This window comes from Oncorhynchus mykiss, chromosome 15, assembly GCF_057628025.1.
Source record: "Oncorhynchus mykiss isolate SJ-2025 chromosome 15, ASM5762802v1, whole genome shotgun sequence".
NCBI classification, from domain to species: domain Eukaryota; kingdom Metazoa; phylum Chordata; class Actinopteri; order Salmoniformes; family Salmonidae; genus Oncorhynchus; species Oncorhynchus mykiss.
This window is the reverse complement of record NC_143036.1, coordinates 47,912,603-47,932,893: the sequence shown is the minus strand read 5'-3', so window position 1 is coordinate 47,932,893 and position 20,291 is coordinate 47,912,603. Positions and strand designations below refer to the sequence as shown.

Sequence of the window (20,291 nt, the reverse complement as noted above, 5' to 3'; positions counted from 1 at the left end):
CTAAAGATCTTCTGTTCTTTAACCATGGAATTTGTCCACTATGCCAAAAGGAAGGGGCTACTGTGTAATTTTATTTTTACTCATACAAAGCCGTATATTTTTGTCTATTCAAACGGAACCCATTTCAATGGAAACAAGCACTCATTAAGATCAGGTGTGGCCAATTAATGTGTGCAGCCCACACACCTGAACACACGTAACAAGATATAGAGTTTAGTGTACATGTTTTTGAATAACAATAGTACAATTATTTTTGAATGTTACTAAGGTTTTCGTGGAACGTTTTCTGAATGTTCTGAGAACATGACTTTAAATAGAAACATGAGGAAACCTGCAAAAAAACTATGTTGAAGTACTGAAATTCCCACAGAAGAATGCTGTTTCTTAATGTTCTCTGAACATTCTGAGAACATGACTTACATAAAACCACGAGGAAACCTGTAGGAAACATACTGAAGTAGTCTTACTGAAATTCCCAACTAAGAAACATATGGTTCTCAGAACATTATGTGCTAGCTGGGTTGGTTGTAAAATAAAGCGGAACTTAAAGTGAGTAACTGAAGGACTTGACCACAATTCTGTAATATCTAATATTGTTTCCAACACGCTTGAGAATGCCAAGGCGGGCATTTATTATCTTATCGAATATCCACAGTTAAAGGCTTACTTTCACTTTTAAAGTAAGCAGTTCTTTTTGTTTTCTTCAGCATAACAACATTGATAGGCTACGTGTGTTGTCATTGTTTCTTGATGGATGTGTCTGTGTGGTTTGTTTAGGAACAGAAAACGAATTAAAAGGTCAGTACACTGCATTTCAAGCAGTCGAGAATAATCTAATGATTTTAGGATTTATAACTGACATCTGGTGTAAAGTACTTAAGTAAAAATTCTTAATCTTTAAAGTATTTTTTTTTGGTATCTGTACTTTACTATTTATATTTTTGACAACTTTTACTCCACTACATTCCTAAAGAAAATAATGTACTCTTTGCTCCATACATTTTCCCTGACTCCCAAAAGTAGTTACATTTCAAATGCTTAGCAGGACAGGAAAATGGTCCACTTATCAAGAGAACATCCCTGATCATCCCTACTGCCTCTGATCTGGCGGACACACTAAACACATGCTTCATTTGTAAATTATGTCTGAGTGTTGGAATGTGCCCTTGGCTACCCGTAAACTAAAAAAAAAAAAAAAAAATTGTGCCATCTGGTTTGCTTAATATAAAGAATGTGAAATTATTTGCACTTTTACTTTTGATACTTAAGTAAATTTTAGCAATTACATTTACTTTTGATACTTAAGTATGTTTAAAACCAAATACTTGTAAACCTTTTCTCAAGTAGTAACCTATTAGCAGTCTTATGGCTTGGGGGTAGAAGCCGTTCAGGATCCTGTTGGTTCCAGACTTGGTGAATCAGTACCGCTTGTCGTGTGGTAGCTGAGAGAACAGTCTATGACTTGGGTGGCTGGAGTCTTTGACAGTTTAGGGCCTTTCTCTGACACCGTATAGAGGTCCTTGTTGGCAGGGGCCATACGCACTACCCTCTGTGGCGCCTTGCGGACGAATGCCTAGCAGTTGCCATACCAAGCATTGATGCAGCCAGTCAATATGCTCTCAATGGTGCAGCTATATAACGTTTTGAGGATTGAGGGCCCATACCGAATATGTTCAGCCTGCTGAGGGGGAAGAGACGTTATTCCACCTTCTTCACAACTGTTTTGGTGTTTGTGGACCATTATCATTTCTTGGTGATGTGGACACCTAGGAACTTGAATATCTCAAACCACTCCACTACAGCTCCATCTATGTGGATGGGGGCGTGCTTGGCCCTCTGTTTCCTGTAGTCCACGATCAGCTCCTTTGTCTTGCTGACTTTGAGGGAGAGATTGCAATACCAGGTCACTGACCTCCTCCCTCGTCATCGGTGATCAGGCCAACAACCATTGTGTTGTCAGCAAACTTAATGATGATGTTGGAGTCGTGCGCGGCCACACAGTCGTGGGTGAACAGGGAGTACAGGAGGGGACTAAGCACGCACCCCCGAGGGGCCCCCGTATTGAGGGTCAGTGTGACGGATGTGTTGTTGCCTATCCTCACCACTTGAGGGCGGCCCGTAAGGAAGTCCAGGATTCAGTTGCAGAGGGAGGTGTTCAGTCCCAGGGACCTTAGCTTAGTGATGAGCTTGGAGGGCACTATGGTGTTGAACGCTGAGCTATAGTCAATGAATAGCATTCTCACATAGGTGTTCCTCTTATCCAGGTATGTAATATGTAACACTGCAAATACATTAGTTTATTATAAAAGCTAAATTGTTGATAGGAATATAATTTCATGACTTGTGACTCGACTTGGACTTGACCATTGGTGACTCGGACTTGGACTTGCCTTCTTGACCATTGGTGACTTGGACACGCCTTCTTGACCATTGGTGACTTGGACACGCCTTCTTGACCATTGGTGACTTGGATTCGCCTTCTCGACCATTGGTGACTTGGACTCGCCTTCTCGACCATTGGTGACTCGGACTTGGACTCACCTTCTTGACCATTGGTGACTCGGACTTGGACTTGCCTTCTTGACCATTGGTGACTTGGACTCGCCTTCTCGACCTTTGGTGACTTGGACTCGCCTTCTCGACGATTGGTGACTTGGACTCACATTCCCAGTGACTTGTATTTGCACTTGGGGAGGTGTGATGTTAATGTTTGTGTGCATTTGTATGCTGTCGTTTGTATGTGTATATTTTGCATTGAGTGTGGGCAGGCAAGCTCCATTCCGGCTTCGGCTTCGATCATAGGCTACACATCGCGCAAGCGACTCGCTTGCTTCCCCATAACTTTCAGACACCAGAAAAATCATTAAATGAGTAGGTGTTCTAACAATTTTGACCGGTAGTGTATCTGCCTCAATTAGCTCGTACCCCTGCACATGGAATCGGTACTTACCCCGTGCATATACCCAAGTTATCGTTACTCATTGTGTATTTATTCCTTGTGATTATTTTTCAATTATTTCTCTATTTTTCATTGTTGGAAGGGCCCATGCATATATATTTTACTGTTAGTCTACACCAGTTGTTTGAGAAGCATGTGACAAATATCATTTTATTTGATTAGTTTCTAGGACACATGCTCTTCAAAAGTAGATAGAATTCATATAGGCCCAATATACAGTAGGCTGTATCACAATTGATTTAAAAAATCTTATTTGCTGGTGCTCATACATTTCATGTGGTGCTCCTAACTTTTAAAAGTTGGGATGCCCTGGATGTAGAGATGGATAATATTATCTCTCTCTCTCTCTCTCTCTCTCAATTCAATCAAATTCAAGGTGCTTTATTGGCATGGGAAACATATATTTACATTGCCAAAGCAAGTGAAATAAACAATAAAATAATTCACAGTAAACATTACATTCACAAAAGTTCCAAAATAATAATGACATATTATGTGCAACTAGTTAATGGACAAAAGGGAAAATAAATAAACATAAATATGAGTTGTATTAACAATGGTGTTTGTTCTTCACCGGTTGCCCTTTTCTTGTGGCAACATTGATGGCACACTGTGGTGTTTCACGCAATAGATATGGGAGTTTATCAAAATTGGGTTTGTTTCCAAATTCTTTGTGGGTCTGTGTAATCTGAGGGAAATATGTGTCCCTAATATGGTCATACATTTGGCAGGAGGTTAGGAAGTGCAACTCAGGTTCCACTTCATTTTGTGGGAGGTGTACACATAGTCTGTCTTCTCTTGAGAGCCAGGTCTGCCGACGGCGGCCTTTCTCAATAGCAAGGCTATGCTCACTGAGTCTGTACATAGTCAAAGCTTTCCTTAAGTTTGGATCAGTCACAGTGGTCAGGTATTCTGCCACTGTGTACTCTCTGTTTAGGGCCAAATGGCATTCTAGTTTGCTCAGTTTTTTTGTTGATTCTTTCCAATGTGTCAAGTAATTATCTTTTTGTTTTCTCATGATTTGGTCGTGTCTAATTGTGCTGCTGTCCTGGGTCTGTCTTTATCTCTCTCTCTCTTTCTCAGGAGGATGGGGTGTGTGTGGCTGGTGACGGTGTATGTGGTGTGTGTGTGCCTTTGGGGTCAGAGCGAGTCCGACAGGACCAACCAGGCCTCTCCCATCCATCTGCAGGTTGGCAATGGAGCCTCAGGTAAGACTGACTGGCCAAACTCTCTGTAAATACCATTTAGGATGGCAGCGTTTGGCAGCATTCAGGTCTTTAAAGCACTCTGCAATCTAACACACAACATAGAGCAGCCTATTGCATCCATTGTGGCCTAGCAAGTGACATCATCATCACACAGACCATGCTGAGCACCGCATTCCCTACATAGTGCACTACTTTTGACCAGAGCCCTATGGGGTCTATGGGTCCTGGTCAATAGTGGTTCACTTTACAGGAGAGATTGGGTGCCATTTGGGACACAGATAGGAAGTGGCTCTGTGGTTGTCTTGTAGTGCAGACTGCTGGGAACATGAGGTTGACTCCTCATGTTCCCAGATCCTTTGAATGTAGCCCTGCCTATTCCCTGCTTACTTCCTGCCTACTTCCTGCCTATAGGCCCCTCAGATATGTGAAAGACTGACCTGTTTGGGTGCATTCAGGATGACCAAACTGTTTCTGGACTGTTGTGGATGGGATAGCATAGTTAATGTGTGACATGTACAGTTGATAACCCAGCTAGCACTTAACAGAACGTTTCCTCAAAGTGCAAAAGTGGTTACATTTAATTTCAATGTTGGTAATGTTATAGGAACTGGTTTGACATTGGAATAATCTCATAGTTCAGAGAACATTAAGAAACAACGTTCTTCTGTGGGAATGTCAGCATAACGTTTCCTACAAGTGTCCTCATGGCTCTATTTACTGTCATTTACTGTCATGTTCTCAAATAGTTCAAAGGAGGTTAACTTCTTGCGGATTGATGGGACGCTAGCGTTTCCCATTTCGAAAACTTCCGGTGAAATTGCAGAGCGCCAAATTCAAATTAAATTACTATAAATATTAAACTTTCATGAAATCACAAGTGTAATACATCATAATAAAGCTTAACTTATTGTTAATCCAACCACCGTGTCAGATTTCAAAAAGGCTTTACGGCGAAAGCAAACCATGCGATTTATCTGAGGAGAGCGCCCAGCACACAAATGCATAACAAATCATTTTCAACCAGGGAGTTGCGACACGAAAGTCAGAAATAGGGATATAATATATGCCTTACCTTTGAAGATCTTCTTCTTTTGGCACTCCAAAAGGTCCCAGTTACATTACAAATTGTCCTTTTGTTCGATAAAGTCCTTCTTTATATCCATAAAAACTCAGTTTAGCTGGCGAGCTTCAGTCAATAATCCACTCGGTTTCCCTCCTTCAAAATGCATAAAACATTTATCCCAAACGTTACCAATAAACTTATCCAAACAAGTACGCAAATAAATGATACAATTTAAGACGGAGAACCGTTATTGTCTTTACCGGAGAAAAATACCAAAGAACGCGTTCTCATTCACGCGCTTGGAAACACTACAGCAAAATGGGAGCCACCTAGAAAAACTACAATTTCTGGCAAATTTTTCCATAAACCAGCCTGAAACACTTTCTAAAGACCGTTGACATCTAGTGGAAGCCCTAGGAACTGCAATCGGGAACGATTTCACCCTATTATAAAAGTGCCAGCCATTGAAATCAGTGGTAGGATGATATTTTTTGGGGGGAGGGGTGGTTTGTCCTCTGGGTTTCGCCTGCCATTTCAGTTCTATTATACCCACAGACATGATTTTAACAGTTTTAGAAACTTTAGAGTGTTTTCTATCCAAATCTACCAATGATATGCATATCCTAGCTTCTGGGCCTGAGTAGCAGTTTACTTTGGGCACGCTTTTCATCCGGACGTCAAAATACCGCCCTCTATCCCAAAGAAGTTAAGAACTTTCCATCAAAACCACAAGAAACTGTTAGTAATGTTCATAAAACATTCTTAGAAAAATATTTAAATATTTAAAAACATATACATTCTGTTCTCAGAATCAACAAAACTCTCTCTATCCTCTATCTTGTTAAGTGTGTTCAGGTGTGTTGTCCGTGCCCACTAATTGGCCATAAATTATCCTAATGAGTGCTTGTTTACTTTGAAAGGGGGTCTGTTTTGAGTAGACTACAAATCTATTGAGCACATCTGGGACCTGTTAGATCGGAGGGTGAGGTCTAGGGCCATTGCCCCCAGAAATGTCCAGGAACTTGCAGGGGCCTTGGTGGAAGAGTGGGATAACATCTCACTGCAAGAACTGGCAAATCTGGTGCAGTCAATGAGGAGGAGATGCACTGCAGTACTTAATACAGCTGGTGCCCACACCCGATACTGACTGTTACTTTTGATTTTGACCCCCCCCCCCTTTGTTCAGGGACACATTATTCCATTTTTGTTAGTCACATGTCTGTGGAACTTGTTCAGTTTATGTCTCAGTTGTTGAATCTTGTTATGTCCATACAAATATGTACACGTTAAGTTTACTGAAAATAAACACAGTTTATTTATTTTTTTGCTGAGTTTATTTGTTCTATCTTTTCCGGAGGATAAAACTGAAATTTTAACCAGCTTTGTATGGCTTGTTTAAGAAAGGGCTATACTTTAAACTAAATTTAATTTTCAATTAGTCCGAAATGAGAAGTTGTAATCTGTATGAAGGCAAAAAGGACATTTTAACAAAGGATGAGCCTTTCTTAAAAATTATCTACTGGACAACCATTTAAGCATAACTTATATATGAGTGAAGGTTTAAAGCTTTAATATTTAATAATTTTAGCCACCCCAAACTCATTTTCATTATATAAATAGGCATGTTTAATTTTGTTTGGCTTAGCATTCCAAATAGGCCTCTTGGCTTGGTTTTTGCCCTGACATGCACTGTCAACTGTGGGACCTTATATAGACAGGTGTGTGCCTTTTCAAAATCAGGTCCAATCAATTGAATTTACCACAGGTGGACTTCAATCATGTTGTAGAAACATCTCAAGGATGATCAATGGAAACCGAATGCAACAGAGTTCAATTTTGAGTCTCATTGCAAAGGGTCTGAATACTTATGTAAATAAGGTAATTTCTGTTTTTTAGATTTAATACATTTGCAAAAAATTCTAAAAACCTGTTTTTGCTTTGCCATTATAGGAAATTGTATGTAGATTGATGGGGAAAATGTTTTATTTAATCCATTTTAGAATAAGGCTGTAAAGTTACAAAATGTGGAAAAACAGAAGGGGTCTGAATATTTTCCGAATGCACTGAACTTCAATACTATTCTCCGCATGATCAAAAACGGTCTTGAAGCATAGATTCTGATGGTTCAGACCAACATTGAACAGTCCTTACCACGGGTGCTTCCTGTTTGAGTGTCTGCCTATAGGTGGGGAGGAGAGACCGGAGCCTTGTGAGTCACTCATTGTTGTGCAGCATGAGCCAGGTGATTTAATTACAGTATGGAATTCACAACTAAATGTTTACCAGCTAGATATCTTATAACTATAAAGTTAAATCTCTAAAATGTGCTAGAGGCATTTGTGCATTTAGTTTTCTAATTTAGTAGCTCGTTAGCTGTCTAGATAAGTGGTTAGCTTCTTCCAAAATAAAGAATTTGCTTCGTAACAGCAGAGAATCCCCTCCTAGCTAAAATTTGTTTTGTGCGTTCAGCAAACTGTGAGTAGCATTTTTTAGGTACTTTTATACTTGTATAGTTTAGGTCAGAAACTGTACAAAATGTTCCCAATGCACTCGTTAGCATTTAGTTAGCATTCTCTATTGGATTTTACATGTACTTGTTACCCTGTAATCCAAAAGGTTAGCAATGCTATCAGTGGGATTTGAAAACAGCAAATATCCCGGTATGGCACAAAGTCTGTATTACCGCCCAAACCTGTCTCCAGTTTGCACAAAGGCCAGTGTAGTTTCTTGAGCCTTCACGATGTCGGCTTGGGGGAGAATATGCATGGTAGTGACAGTAACTGAAGAAAATTCTCATACATTCTCTGTGTGTGCGTGTGTATGTTGATGAGATTGCAGTTAATGAATCATGCATAAGTCAATAATAGTCGGCGATGCAGTCAGTGCTGCAATGGTATGTATCCATAGCCAAAATAAACATATGGTATAAGCTGACCACGCACGCACGCACGCACGCACGCACGCACGCACGCACGCACGCACACACACACACAATGGCCCTCTCAGAAAGAAAATTGGTTGCTGGATTCAAGAGCATTAAGAACAGAGAGTAGCAGAGCAGTGGAGGCTCCTCAGTGAATAAAAAAAATATATTAAAAAAGTAAAACATTTAAAAAGTTATCATTTTTAGATAAAACTATGCTAAATATAATCATGTCACCAAATAATTTATTAAAACACATTATTTTGCATTGAAGGCCTACAGTAGCCTCAACAGCAATTTGTAGGGTATCACAATGGTATACCCGGAGGACAGCTAGCCTCAGTCCTCCTCTGGGTACATTGACTTCAATACAAAACCTAGGAGACTCATGGCTCTCACCCCATCCATAGACTTACATAGGTTGGAAGATGTCCTCCGGAAGTAATTACTATCAGAGCTCTTGCAGCATGAACTGATATGTTGTCCACCCAATCAAAGGATCCGAGAATGAATCTAGTACTGAAAGCATAAGCTGCAGCTAGCTAGCACTGCAGTCCATAAAATGTGGTGAGTAGTTGACTCAAAGAGAGAGAAAGACAATAGTAGAACAGTTTTAAAACAAATTAATTTCTTCCAAAATGAAGGATAAGAAAGAGAGAGATTTCAATTTTTTCAGTTTGACTTACTTAGCTAGCAAATGCAGCTAGCTAATTTAGCCTTCTCAAACAACCTGCTCAAACAGAGGGATGCTATGTTAGCTACCTGGCTATGACTTTCTAACACAACACTGGAACTTTTCCAAGTCAATAGAAGCTTTTGGTTTTACAAATGTATTGCCACCGGAGCCCACCAGTGTAAGTGCTAAACTGCTTACTGACTGTACCCTGTAACATTACTGCATGATTGTAGTGGGTTTACTAACGTGTTAGTTTTATTAGCTAGCTGACTATGAAGTCACTCTAGCTAATATGGTGACAACAATGTAGGCTGTGTGTAGTGGTTATGATAAGGTTTGGCTTGGAAAGTTTTTTTTTACCTGGTCACAGACCTGATGTGTTGTGCATTGAAGTCCACAAGCGAAGGGACAAGGTGAGAGGAGGAGAGCGCAGATGAGAGAAGGAATACAACTTGGCTGTTATGAATTTGAACTGTGTTTACGAGTGATCAGGGGTGTATTCATTCTGCCAATTCTGTTGAAAAAATGGAAGCAATCTGAATGAAACGGTGATTAACGTATCTACATTTGTCCAATAGGAACTCTAGTTTGCAACTGTTGGACTAATAATTACACCCTAATTCAGCTAGATACAGGCAAGAGTGTGCATTGAATGTGCCACTGTCTGTCAATTTGACATTTTTTTTTCTCTCAACCTGTGCACCTATGTTGTAGCAACCTCATGATGGGTATAGGCAGTGGTGGTTCTAGCTTAATTTGTTTAAAACTGTTTAAAACTACCCCCCGCCCCCCCCAAAAAACCACCATTCTGCACTAACTGTAATTTTTATTCAGAGATTTGGAACAACACAAAATAATCATAACATTTAAAACTATATAAATATAAAAATATATACAAAAATAAGACTCATAAATGTCAAAAAGAAGTAACAAAGACAAATAGACTCAAATTTATGTTGATTTGGCACTCGAGCATCAATACATTATCCATTCCCCAACACCGTCAACCAAGAGTCAAGACTAAACCAATTCACCTTGGTGCTGTGCAGACTGGTTTTATGTTATTCTTAACGATTTCACACAAACCAGAAAGAAATGCAAGAATATGTCTGTGAAACTATACATTCACAGGATGTGAATGAATTGTGTTTTATTTGGTAGCATTTCATAGTGTGACTGATTTGACTAATTGCGTTAGTAATTAGAGGTGCGCTATTTGATAGATTCCCCCGTTCCCCCTACCTCGGGCTTTCAGTGGGGAGACCTGAGGTCAACCTACCCCCGCCCCCCTCGCCTCCCCAGCTGACAAACTAGAATCAGGGCGCCCACTCCGACAAGGTTAATTAACCCACAGTCCCACAAGGTGACATGATATCATTGACGAGACGTGCAAATGAGCAATAGAAAACCGATCGCGCACTTGTCACCATTCCATAACGGTATATAGTTAAATCCGCCACTGGGTATAGGGAACATTTTAGTATGATGTAGTAACCTAAACCTATCACTGTTACATTGAACTGGGTGAATGGAATATGAATGACAGTAACCTAAACCCTTCACTGTTACATTGAACTGGGTGAATATGAATGACAGTAACCTAAACCCTTCACTGTTACATTGAACTGGGTGAATATGAATGACAGTAACCTAAACCCATCACTGTTACATTGAACTGGGTTAATATGAATGACAGTAACCTAAACCCATCACTGTTACATTTAACTGGGTGAATCTGAATGACAGTAACCTAAACCTATCACTGTTACATTGAACTGGGTGAATATGAATGACAGTAGCCTAAACCCATCACTGTTTCATTGAACTGGGTGAATGGAATATGAACGACAGTAACCTAAACCCTTCACTGTTACATTGAACTGGGTGAATGGAATATGAACGACAGTAACCTAAACCCATCAGTGTTACATTGAACTGGGTGAATATGAATGACAGTAACCTAAACCCATCACTGTTACATTGAACTGGGTGAATATGAATGACAGTAACCTAAACCCATCACTGTTTCATTGAACTGGGTGAATGGAATATGAACGACAGTAACCTAAACCCTTCACTGTTACATTGAACTGGGTGAATGGAATATGAACGACAGTAACCTAAACCCATCAGTGTTACATTGAACTGGGTGAATATGAATGACAGTAACCTAAACCCATCACTGTTACATTGAACTGGGTGAATGGAATATGAACGACAGTAACCTAAACCCTTCACTGTTACATTGAACTGGGTGAATGGAATATGAACGACAGTAACCTAAACCCATCAGTGTTACATTGAACTGGGTGAATATGAATGACAGTAACCTAAACCCATCACTGTTACATTGAACTGGGTGAATATGAATGACAGTAACCTAAACCTATCACTGTTACATTGAACTGGGTGAATATGAATGACAGTAACCTAAACCCATCACTGTTACATTAAACTGGGTGAATGGAATATGAATGACAGTAACCTAAACCCATCACTGTTACATTGAACTGGGTGAATGGAATATGAATGACAGTAACCTAAACCCACCACTGTTACATTGAACTGGGTGAATGGAATATGAATGACAGTAACCTAAATCCATCACTGTTACATTGAACTGGGTGAATTGAATATGAATGATAGTAACCTAAACCTATCACTGTTACATTGAACTGGGCGAATGGAATATGAATGACAGTAACCTAAACCTATCACTGTTACATTGAACTGGGTGAATGGAATATGAATGACAGTAACTTAAACCCATCACTGTTACATTGAACTGGGTGAATATGAATGACAGTAACCTAAACCCATCACTGTTACATTGACCTGGGTGAATATGAATGACAGTAACCTAAACCCATCACTGTTACATTGAACTGGATGAATGGAATATGAATGACAGTAACCTAAACCTATCACTGTTACATTGAAATGGGTGAATGGAATATGAATGACAGTAACCTATACCCATCACTGTGACATTGAACTGGGTGACTATGAATGACAGTAACCTAAACCCATCACTGTTACATTGAACTGGGTGAAAATTAATGACAGTAACCTAAACCCATCACTTTTACATTGAACTGGGTGAATGGAATATGAATGACAGTAACCTAAACCCATCAGTGTTACATTGAACTGGGTGAATGGAATATGAATGACAGTAACTTAAACCCATCACTGTTACATTGAACTGGGTGAATATGAATGACAGTAACCTAAACCCATCAATGTTACATTGATCTGGGTGAATATGAATGACATTAACCTAAACCTATCACTGTTACATTGAACTGGGTGAATGGAATATGAACGACAGTAACCTAAACCCATCACTGTTACATTGAACTGGGTGAATATGAATGACAGTAACCTAAACCCATCACTGTTACATTGAACTGGATGAATGGAATATGAATGACAGTAACCTAAACCTATCACTGTTACATTGAAATGGGTGAATGGAATATGAATGACAGTAACCTATACCCATCACTGTGACATTGAACTGGGTGACTATGAATGACAGTAACCTAAACCCATCACTGTTACATTGAACTGGGTGAAAATTAATGACAGTAACCTAAACCCATCACTTTTACATTGAACTGGGTGAATGGAATATGAATGACAGTAACCTAAACCCATCAGTGTTACATTGAACTGGGTGAATGGAATATGAATGACAGTAACTTAAACCCATCACTGTTACATTGAACTGGGTGAATATGAATGACAGTAACCTAAACCCATCAATGTTACATTGATCTGGGTGAATATGAATGACATTAACCTAAACCTATCACTGTTACATTGAACTGGGTGAATGGAATATGAACGACAGTAACCTAAACCCATCACTGTTACATTGAACTGGGTGAATGGAATATGAATGACAGTAACCTAAACCTATCACTGTTACATTGAACTGGGTGAATTTGAATGACAGTAACCTAAACCCACCACTGTTACATTGAACTGGGTGAATGGAATATGAATGACAGTAACCTATACCCATCACTGTTACATTGAACTGGGTGAATGGAATATGAACGACAGTAACCTAAACCCATCACTGTTACATTGAACTGGATGAATGGAATATGAACGACAGTAACCTAAACCCATCACTGTTACATTGAACTGGTTGAATTGAATATGAATGATAGTAACCTAAACCTATCACTGTTACATTGAACTGGGCGAATGGAATATGAATGACAGTAACCTAAACCTATCACTGTTACATTGAACTGGGTGAATATGAATGACAGTAACCTAAACCTATCACTGTTACATTGAACTGGGTGAATATGAATGACAGTAACCTAAATCCATCACTGTTACATTGAACTGGGTGAATATGAATGACATTAACCTAAACCTATCACTGTTACATTGAACTGGGTGACTATGAATGACAGTAACCTAAACCCATCACTGTTACATTGAACTGGGTGACTATGAATGACAGTAACCTAAACCCATCACTGTTACATTGAACTGGGTGAAAATTCATGACAGTAACCTAAACCCATCACTGTTACATTGAACTGGGTGAATGGAATATGAATGACAGTAACCTAAACCTATCACTGTTACATTGAAATAGGTGAATGGAATATGAATGACAGTAACCTATACCCATCACTGTGACATTGAACTGGGTGACTATGAATGACAGTAACCTAAACCCATCACTGTTACATTGAACTGGGTGAAAATGAATGACAGTAACCTAAACCTATCACTGTTACATTGAATTGGGTGAATGGAATATGAATGACAGTAACCTAAACCTATCACTGTTACATTGAACTGGGTGAATGGAATTTGAATGACAGTAACCTAAACCCATCACTGTTACATTGAATTGGGTGAATGGAATATGAATGACAGTAACCTAAACCTATCACTGTTACATTGAACTGGGTGATTATGAATGACAGTAACCTAAACCCATCACTGTTACATTGAACTGGGTGAATGGAATATGAATGACAGTAACCTAAACCCATCACTGTTACATTGAATTGGGTGAATGGAATATGAATGACAGTAACCTATCACTGTTACATTGAACTGGGTGAATGGAATATGAATGACAGTAACCTAAACCCATCACTGTTACATTGAATTGGGTGAATGGAATATGAATGACAGTAACCTAAACCCATCACTGTTACATTGAACTGGGTGAATGGAATATGAATAACAGTAACCTAAACCCATCACTGTTACATTGAAATGGGTGAATGGAATATGAATGATAGTAACCTAAACCTATCACTGTAACATTGAACTTTGTGAATATGAATGACAGTAACCTAAACCTATCACTGTTACATTGAACTGGGTGAATGGAATATGAATGACAGTAACCTATACCCATCACTGTGACATTGAACTGGGTGACTATGAATGACAGTAACCTAAACCCATCACTGTTACATTGAACTGGGTGAAAATGAATGACAGTAACCTAAACCTATCACTGTTACATTGAATTGGGTGAATGGAATATGAATGACAGTAACCTAAACCTATCACTGTTACATTGAACTGGGTGATTATGAATGACAGTAACCTAAACCTATCACTGTTACATTGAATTGGGTGAATGGAATATGAATGACAGTAACCTAAACCCATCACTGTTACATTGAACTGGGTGAATGGAATATGAATAACAGTAACCTAAACCTATCACTGTTACATTGAATTGGGTGAATGGAATATGAATGACAGTAACCTAAACCTATCACTGTTACATTGAACTGGGTGAATGGAATATGAATGACAGTAACCTAAACCCATCACTGTTACATTGAATTGGGTGAATGGAATATGAATGACAGTAACCTAAACCTATCACTGTTACATTGAACTGGGTGAATGGAATATGAATGACAGTAACCTAAACCCATCACTGTTACATTGAATTGGGTGAATGGAATATGAATGACAGTAACCTAAACCCATCACTGTTACATTGAACTGGGTGAATGGAATATGAATAACAGTAACCTAAACCCATCACTGTTACATTGAACTGGGTGAATTTGAATGACAGTAACCTAAACCCATCACTGTTACATTGAACTGGGTGGATGGAATATGAATGACAGTAACCTAAACCCATCACTGTTACATTAAACTGGTTGAATTGAATATGAATGATAGTAACCTAAACCTATCACTGTTACATTGAACTGGGCGAATGGAATATGAATGACAGTAACCTAAACCTATCACTGTTACATTGAACTGGGTGAATATGAATGACAGTAACCTAAACCTATCACTGTTACATTGAACTGGGTGAATATGAATGACAGTAACCTAAACCCATCACTGTTACATTGAACTGGGTGAATATGAATGACAGTAACCTAAACCCACCACTGTTACATTGAACTGGGTGAATGGAATATGAATGACAGTCATCCAATATGCTGTAATAGAAATAAGGCCATGCTTATAAAAAAAATATATTGTCCTCTCTCATCTGAAACGGCACTGGTCTCTATTGTACTCTCATTCTTTACTACAGTAAAGAAGACCAACGACTCTTCCTCATCATTAGTATCTCTCAGTTTGTGGCTTGTCAAGTGTTTTTGTGTGTCTTCATTTGTGTATATGCATGCATTTGTGTGCGCTGTGTGTGTGTGGCTCTGTGTTTCTCACCCCCACAGTTTCCTGGTTTCTGACATGTGGTGACGCTGCTACAGGAAGTTCTGTGGGACTGAAATAGACTACACTCTACCATGATGGAGGAGTGTGTGATGGGAAAGGAGAGATGTGATGAAGACAACTATCTGAAGTGTTATTGGATGTGTCCCAAATGGCACCCTATTCCCTTTATAGTGCACTACTTTTAATTAACCTGAGCCCAGTACCCTATTTCTTTTACAGTGCACTACTTTTTACCTGAGCCCAGTACCCTATTCCCTTTACAGTACACTACTTATAACCAGAGCCCATGGCCCTATTCCCTTTACAGTGAACAACGTTTAACCTGAGCCCAGTAACCTATTCCCTTTACAGTGCACTGCTTTTAACCAGAGCCCACTACCCTATTCCCTTTACAGTGCGCTACGTTTAACCTGAGCCCAGTACCCTATTCCCTTTACAGTGCACTACTTTTAACCTGATGCCAGTACCCTATTCCCTTTACAGTGGACTACGTTTAACCTGAGCCCAGTACCCTATTCCCTTTACAGTGCACTACGTTTAACCAGAGCCCAGTACCCTATTCCCTTTACAGTGCACTACGTTTAACCAGAGCCCAGTACCCTATTCCCTTTACAGTGCACTACTTTTAACCAGAGCCCAGTACCATATTCCCTTTACAGTGCACTACTTTTAACCTGATGCCAGTACCCTATTCCCTTTACAGTGGACTACGTTTAACCTGAGCCCAGTACCCTATTCCCTTTACAGTGCACTACGTTTAACCAGAGCCCAGTACCATATTCCCTTTACAGTGCACTACTTTTAACCTGATGCCAGTACCCTATTCCCTTTACAGTGCACTGCTTTTAACCAGAGCCCACTACCCTATTCCCTTTACAGTGCACAACGTTTAACCTGAGCACAGTACCCTATTCCCTTTACAGTGCACTGTGTGTGTGTGTGTGTGTGCCGTGTGTGTGCGTGGGTCATGTGTGCGTGTATCTAGCGACGCTGGAGAGATAGTGTGGGAGGCTCTGTGTTTCTCACCCCCACAGTTTCCTGGTTTCTGACATGTGGTGACGCTGCTACAGGAAGTTATGTGGAACTGAAATAGACTTCAGAGAGCCCAGTACCCTATTCTCTTTACAGTGCACTACTTTTAACCAGAGCCCAGTACCCTATTACTTTTACAGTGTACTACGTTTAACCTGAGCATAGTACCCTATTCCCTTTACAGTGCAATACTTTTAACCTGAGCCCGGTAGCCTATTCCCTTTACAGTGCACTACGTTTAACCAGAGCCCAGTACCCTATTCCCTTTACAGTGCACAACGTTTAACCAGAGCCCAGTACCCTATTCCCTTTACAGTGCACTACGTTTAACCAGAGCCCAGTACCCTATTCCCTTTACAGTGCACTACATTTAACCAGAGCCCAGTACCCTGTTCCCTTTACAGTGCACTACTTTTAACCAGAGCCCAGGGCCCTATTCCCACAGTGCACTACGTTTAACCAGAGCCCAGTACCCTATTCCATTTACAGTGCACTACGTTTAACCTGAGCCCAGTACCCTATTCCATTTACAGTGCACTACGTTTAACCTGAGCCCAGTACCCTATTCCATTTACAGTGCACTACGTTTAACCTGAGCCCAGTACCCAATTCCCTTTACAGTGCACTACGTTTAACCAGAGCTCAGTACCCTATTCCCTTTACAGTACACTACGTTTAACCTGAGCCCAGTACCCTATTCCCTTTACAGTGCACTACGTTTAACCTGAGCGCAGTACCCTATTCCCTTTACAGTGCATTACGTTTAACCAGAGCCCAGTACCCTATTCCCTTTACAGTGCACTACGTTTATCCGGAGACCAGTACCCTATTCCCTTTACAGTGCACTACTTTTAATTTACCTGAGCCCAGTACCCTATTCCCTTTACAGTGCACTACTTTTATCCTGAGCCCAGTACACTATTCCCTTTACAGTGCACTACTTTTAACCTGAGCCCAGTACACTATTCCCTTTACAGTGCACTACTTTTAATTAACCTGAGCCCAGTACCCTATTCCCTTTACAGTGCACTACGTATAACCTGAGCACAGTACACTATTCCCTTTACAGTGCACTACGTTTAACCAGAGCCCAGTACCCTATTCCCTTTACAGGTTTTGGCAAGAGTGAAACCTCCCTTCATCCCAGTGTCCCACATACAGTAGTTATTGGTTTATTTTGTGAATGGGCTCACAAAAAAATGAACAAAATGGAATTTAAGTAATTGATCCGACGTCAGTCAATTAGTTGTTTAATAACAAAACAAAAATATGAAATGTTGGTTAATCGCTCAGCACTATTCCTGTATGAATTTAATTGAGCATTCAGACCAGTCTTACTGATTGAACCTTTGTTTACTACATTGCACTATAAAGGGAATAGGGTGCTATTTGGTACAAAGGCTTGCTCTGCTCTGGTGGAAACTAATCCTAATATTTACCCCTGCTGTCTGATAGGTCTGCTACAGTACATGGTTGCTCCTCAAATGGCACCCTTTTTCCTATATGGCCATAGGGCTCTGGTAAAAAGTAGTGTACTATGTAGATAATATAGTTCCATTTGGGTAGCAGCCCATCACTGCAGGAATCCTACTGCCTGTCCGTCTCCCTGAGTAGAAGCAGAGTCCTATCCACCCCTCACAGCCATAGCTAAACAATATCACTCACAGTTTGCCTTAGCTAATACGTAGCGCTTATGAAGGGTCTATGTAAACACTACATAATCCGGTATGAAGGTTTCTAGCCACTTAGCTAGGAGTTTAACTACGGGATGGGAGTGCCAGTGTGGGGGAACTGTATTTGACGCTGGTTATGTCACGGATAGATGAGTAGTAGTAGGCCCCCTTTTTCCTCTTCTGCTTGACACCCTCCTCCTTCCAGCCTCATCTACACCACCATCCATAACATGACTAGGCCCAGCCTCAGCTACACCACAATCGATAGCCTGACTAGGCCCAGCCTCAGCTACACCACCATCCCTGGCATGACCTTTTGTTAAGCCTGCGTCTCATTGCCCCCCGCACGTTGTACCCTTTTATTTTTTATTTTTTTATTTCACCTTTATTTAACCAGGTAGGCTAGTTGAGAACAAGTTCTCATTTACATCTGCGACCTGGCCAAGATAAAGCATAGCAGTGTGAACTGACAACAACACAGAGTTACACAGTAGAAAAAAAAAGAAAAAAAAGAGTCTATATACATTGTGTGCAAAATGCATGAGGAGGTAGGCGAATAATTACAATTTTGCAGATTAACACTGGAGTGATAAATGATCAGATGGTCATATGCAGGTAGAGATACTGGTGTGCAAAAGAGCAGAAAAGTAAATAAATAAAAACAGAATGGGGATGAGGTAGGTAAATTGGGTGGGCTATTTACCGATGGACTATGTACAGCTGCAGCGATCGGTGAGCTGCTCAGATAGCAGATGTTTAAAGTTGGTGAGGGAGATAAAAGTCTCCAACTTCAGCGATTTTTGCAATTCGTTCTAGTCAATTCGTACCCTCACCTTGTTTACAGCCTTTATGTGGGCATGCAAATCTCTTATGCCCCAAATCCCCACACTCAAAACACAGTAGACTATCTGTGCTGGCAAACCCTGCGTATAGCCCCTCACCATGCCTCACTTTAAAATGCACATTTAGCTGTTGGTCATTCTTATTCAGAAACATGAACACTTGCCTCCGGAACGAAACAACATGCTTAACGGCATCTGCCTGAAAACCTGCCCACTCAGTTCTTTCCTGATTGATCATCCCTAACAAACGGAGGCAAATTTGCCTTAACCACCCTTGTCGAAGGGGTAGAAAGAGGTGAAATTGGCACCAACACACCCCTATTCCACGAGCAATGAACCTACCCACCAAATTTGCTCTTTTCATGAACACAACCACAGCTTTGTTCATTCTGGAAGCGGAATGTATCATTTCAGTTCCTTCCTGTTCACCGATCGCGAGCAGATCCTCCTCCACCTTAACTCCATTCTCAGGAACACACCTGAATTCATGCCATAACGACAGCGTCTCCTCCACGCTAGGCTGAGAAGCCATCACGCACACCACGCCTTCCAAACCCCAGGAAACTAAAACTCGGCCCTCTTCCACCCTAACTTTGAAAAAACCCCAGTGATTACCGGTAAAACATACAGTGCATTAACCCTCCACCATAGAAAAGAAGAATTGAAAGAAAGACCAAGGAGAGAATCAAGAAAATAACTTAGGACAGAGCCCACCAAACCAAACACTCAAACTCCAAAAAACTCCCAGCATACACTGTGTGAGAGAGAGAATCTGAAGTCAAATGTCTACTGTTTGCTGATGATCTGGTGCTTCTGTCACCAACCAAGGAGGGCCTACAACAGAACCTAGATCTTCTGCACTGATTCTGCCAGACCTGGGCCCTGACAGTAAATCTCAGTAAGACCAAAATAATGGTGTTCCAAAAAAGGTCCAGTCGCCAGAACCACAAATACAAATATCATCGAGATACCGTTGCCGTAGAGCACACAAAAAACAATACATACCATGGCCTAAACATCAGCGCCACAGGTAACTTCCACAAAGCTGTGAACGAGGCAAGAAGGGCCTTCTATGTTTAAAAAAACATATATATATATTTATCCATTATTTTACCAGGCAAGTTGACTGAGAACACATTCTCATTTACAGCAACAACCTGGGGAATAGTTACCGGGGAGAGGAGGGGCATGAATGAGCCAATCATAA

At 40.4% G+C, this 20,291-nt stretch overlaps 1 protein-coding gene across 10 annotated transcripts in view; it reads left to right on the top strand.

Moving 5' to 3' along the window:
• Window positions 1-20,291, top strand: part of LOC110490120 (stromal interaction molecule 1) — a 103,878-nt gene that overhangs the window by 1,516 nt on the left and 82,071 nt on the right. For 4 of the 10 annotated variants that reach the window (XM_090200193.1, XM_090200190.1, XM_021563300.3 and 1 more), the window contains exon 2: window positions 4,043-4,167. In XM_090200193.1, coding sequence (XP_090056319.1) covers window positions 4,047-4,167 — 121 coding nt within the window. In that variant the 5' untranslated portion in view covers window positions 4,043-4,046. Of the gene's footprint in view, window positions 1-490; window positions 681-777; window positions 799-4,042; window positions 4,168-20,291 lie in introns of those variants that run through there. The other 6 variants (XM_090200195.1, XM_090200192.1, XM_090200194.1 and 3 more) reach the window with 4 other exon arrangements.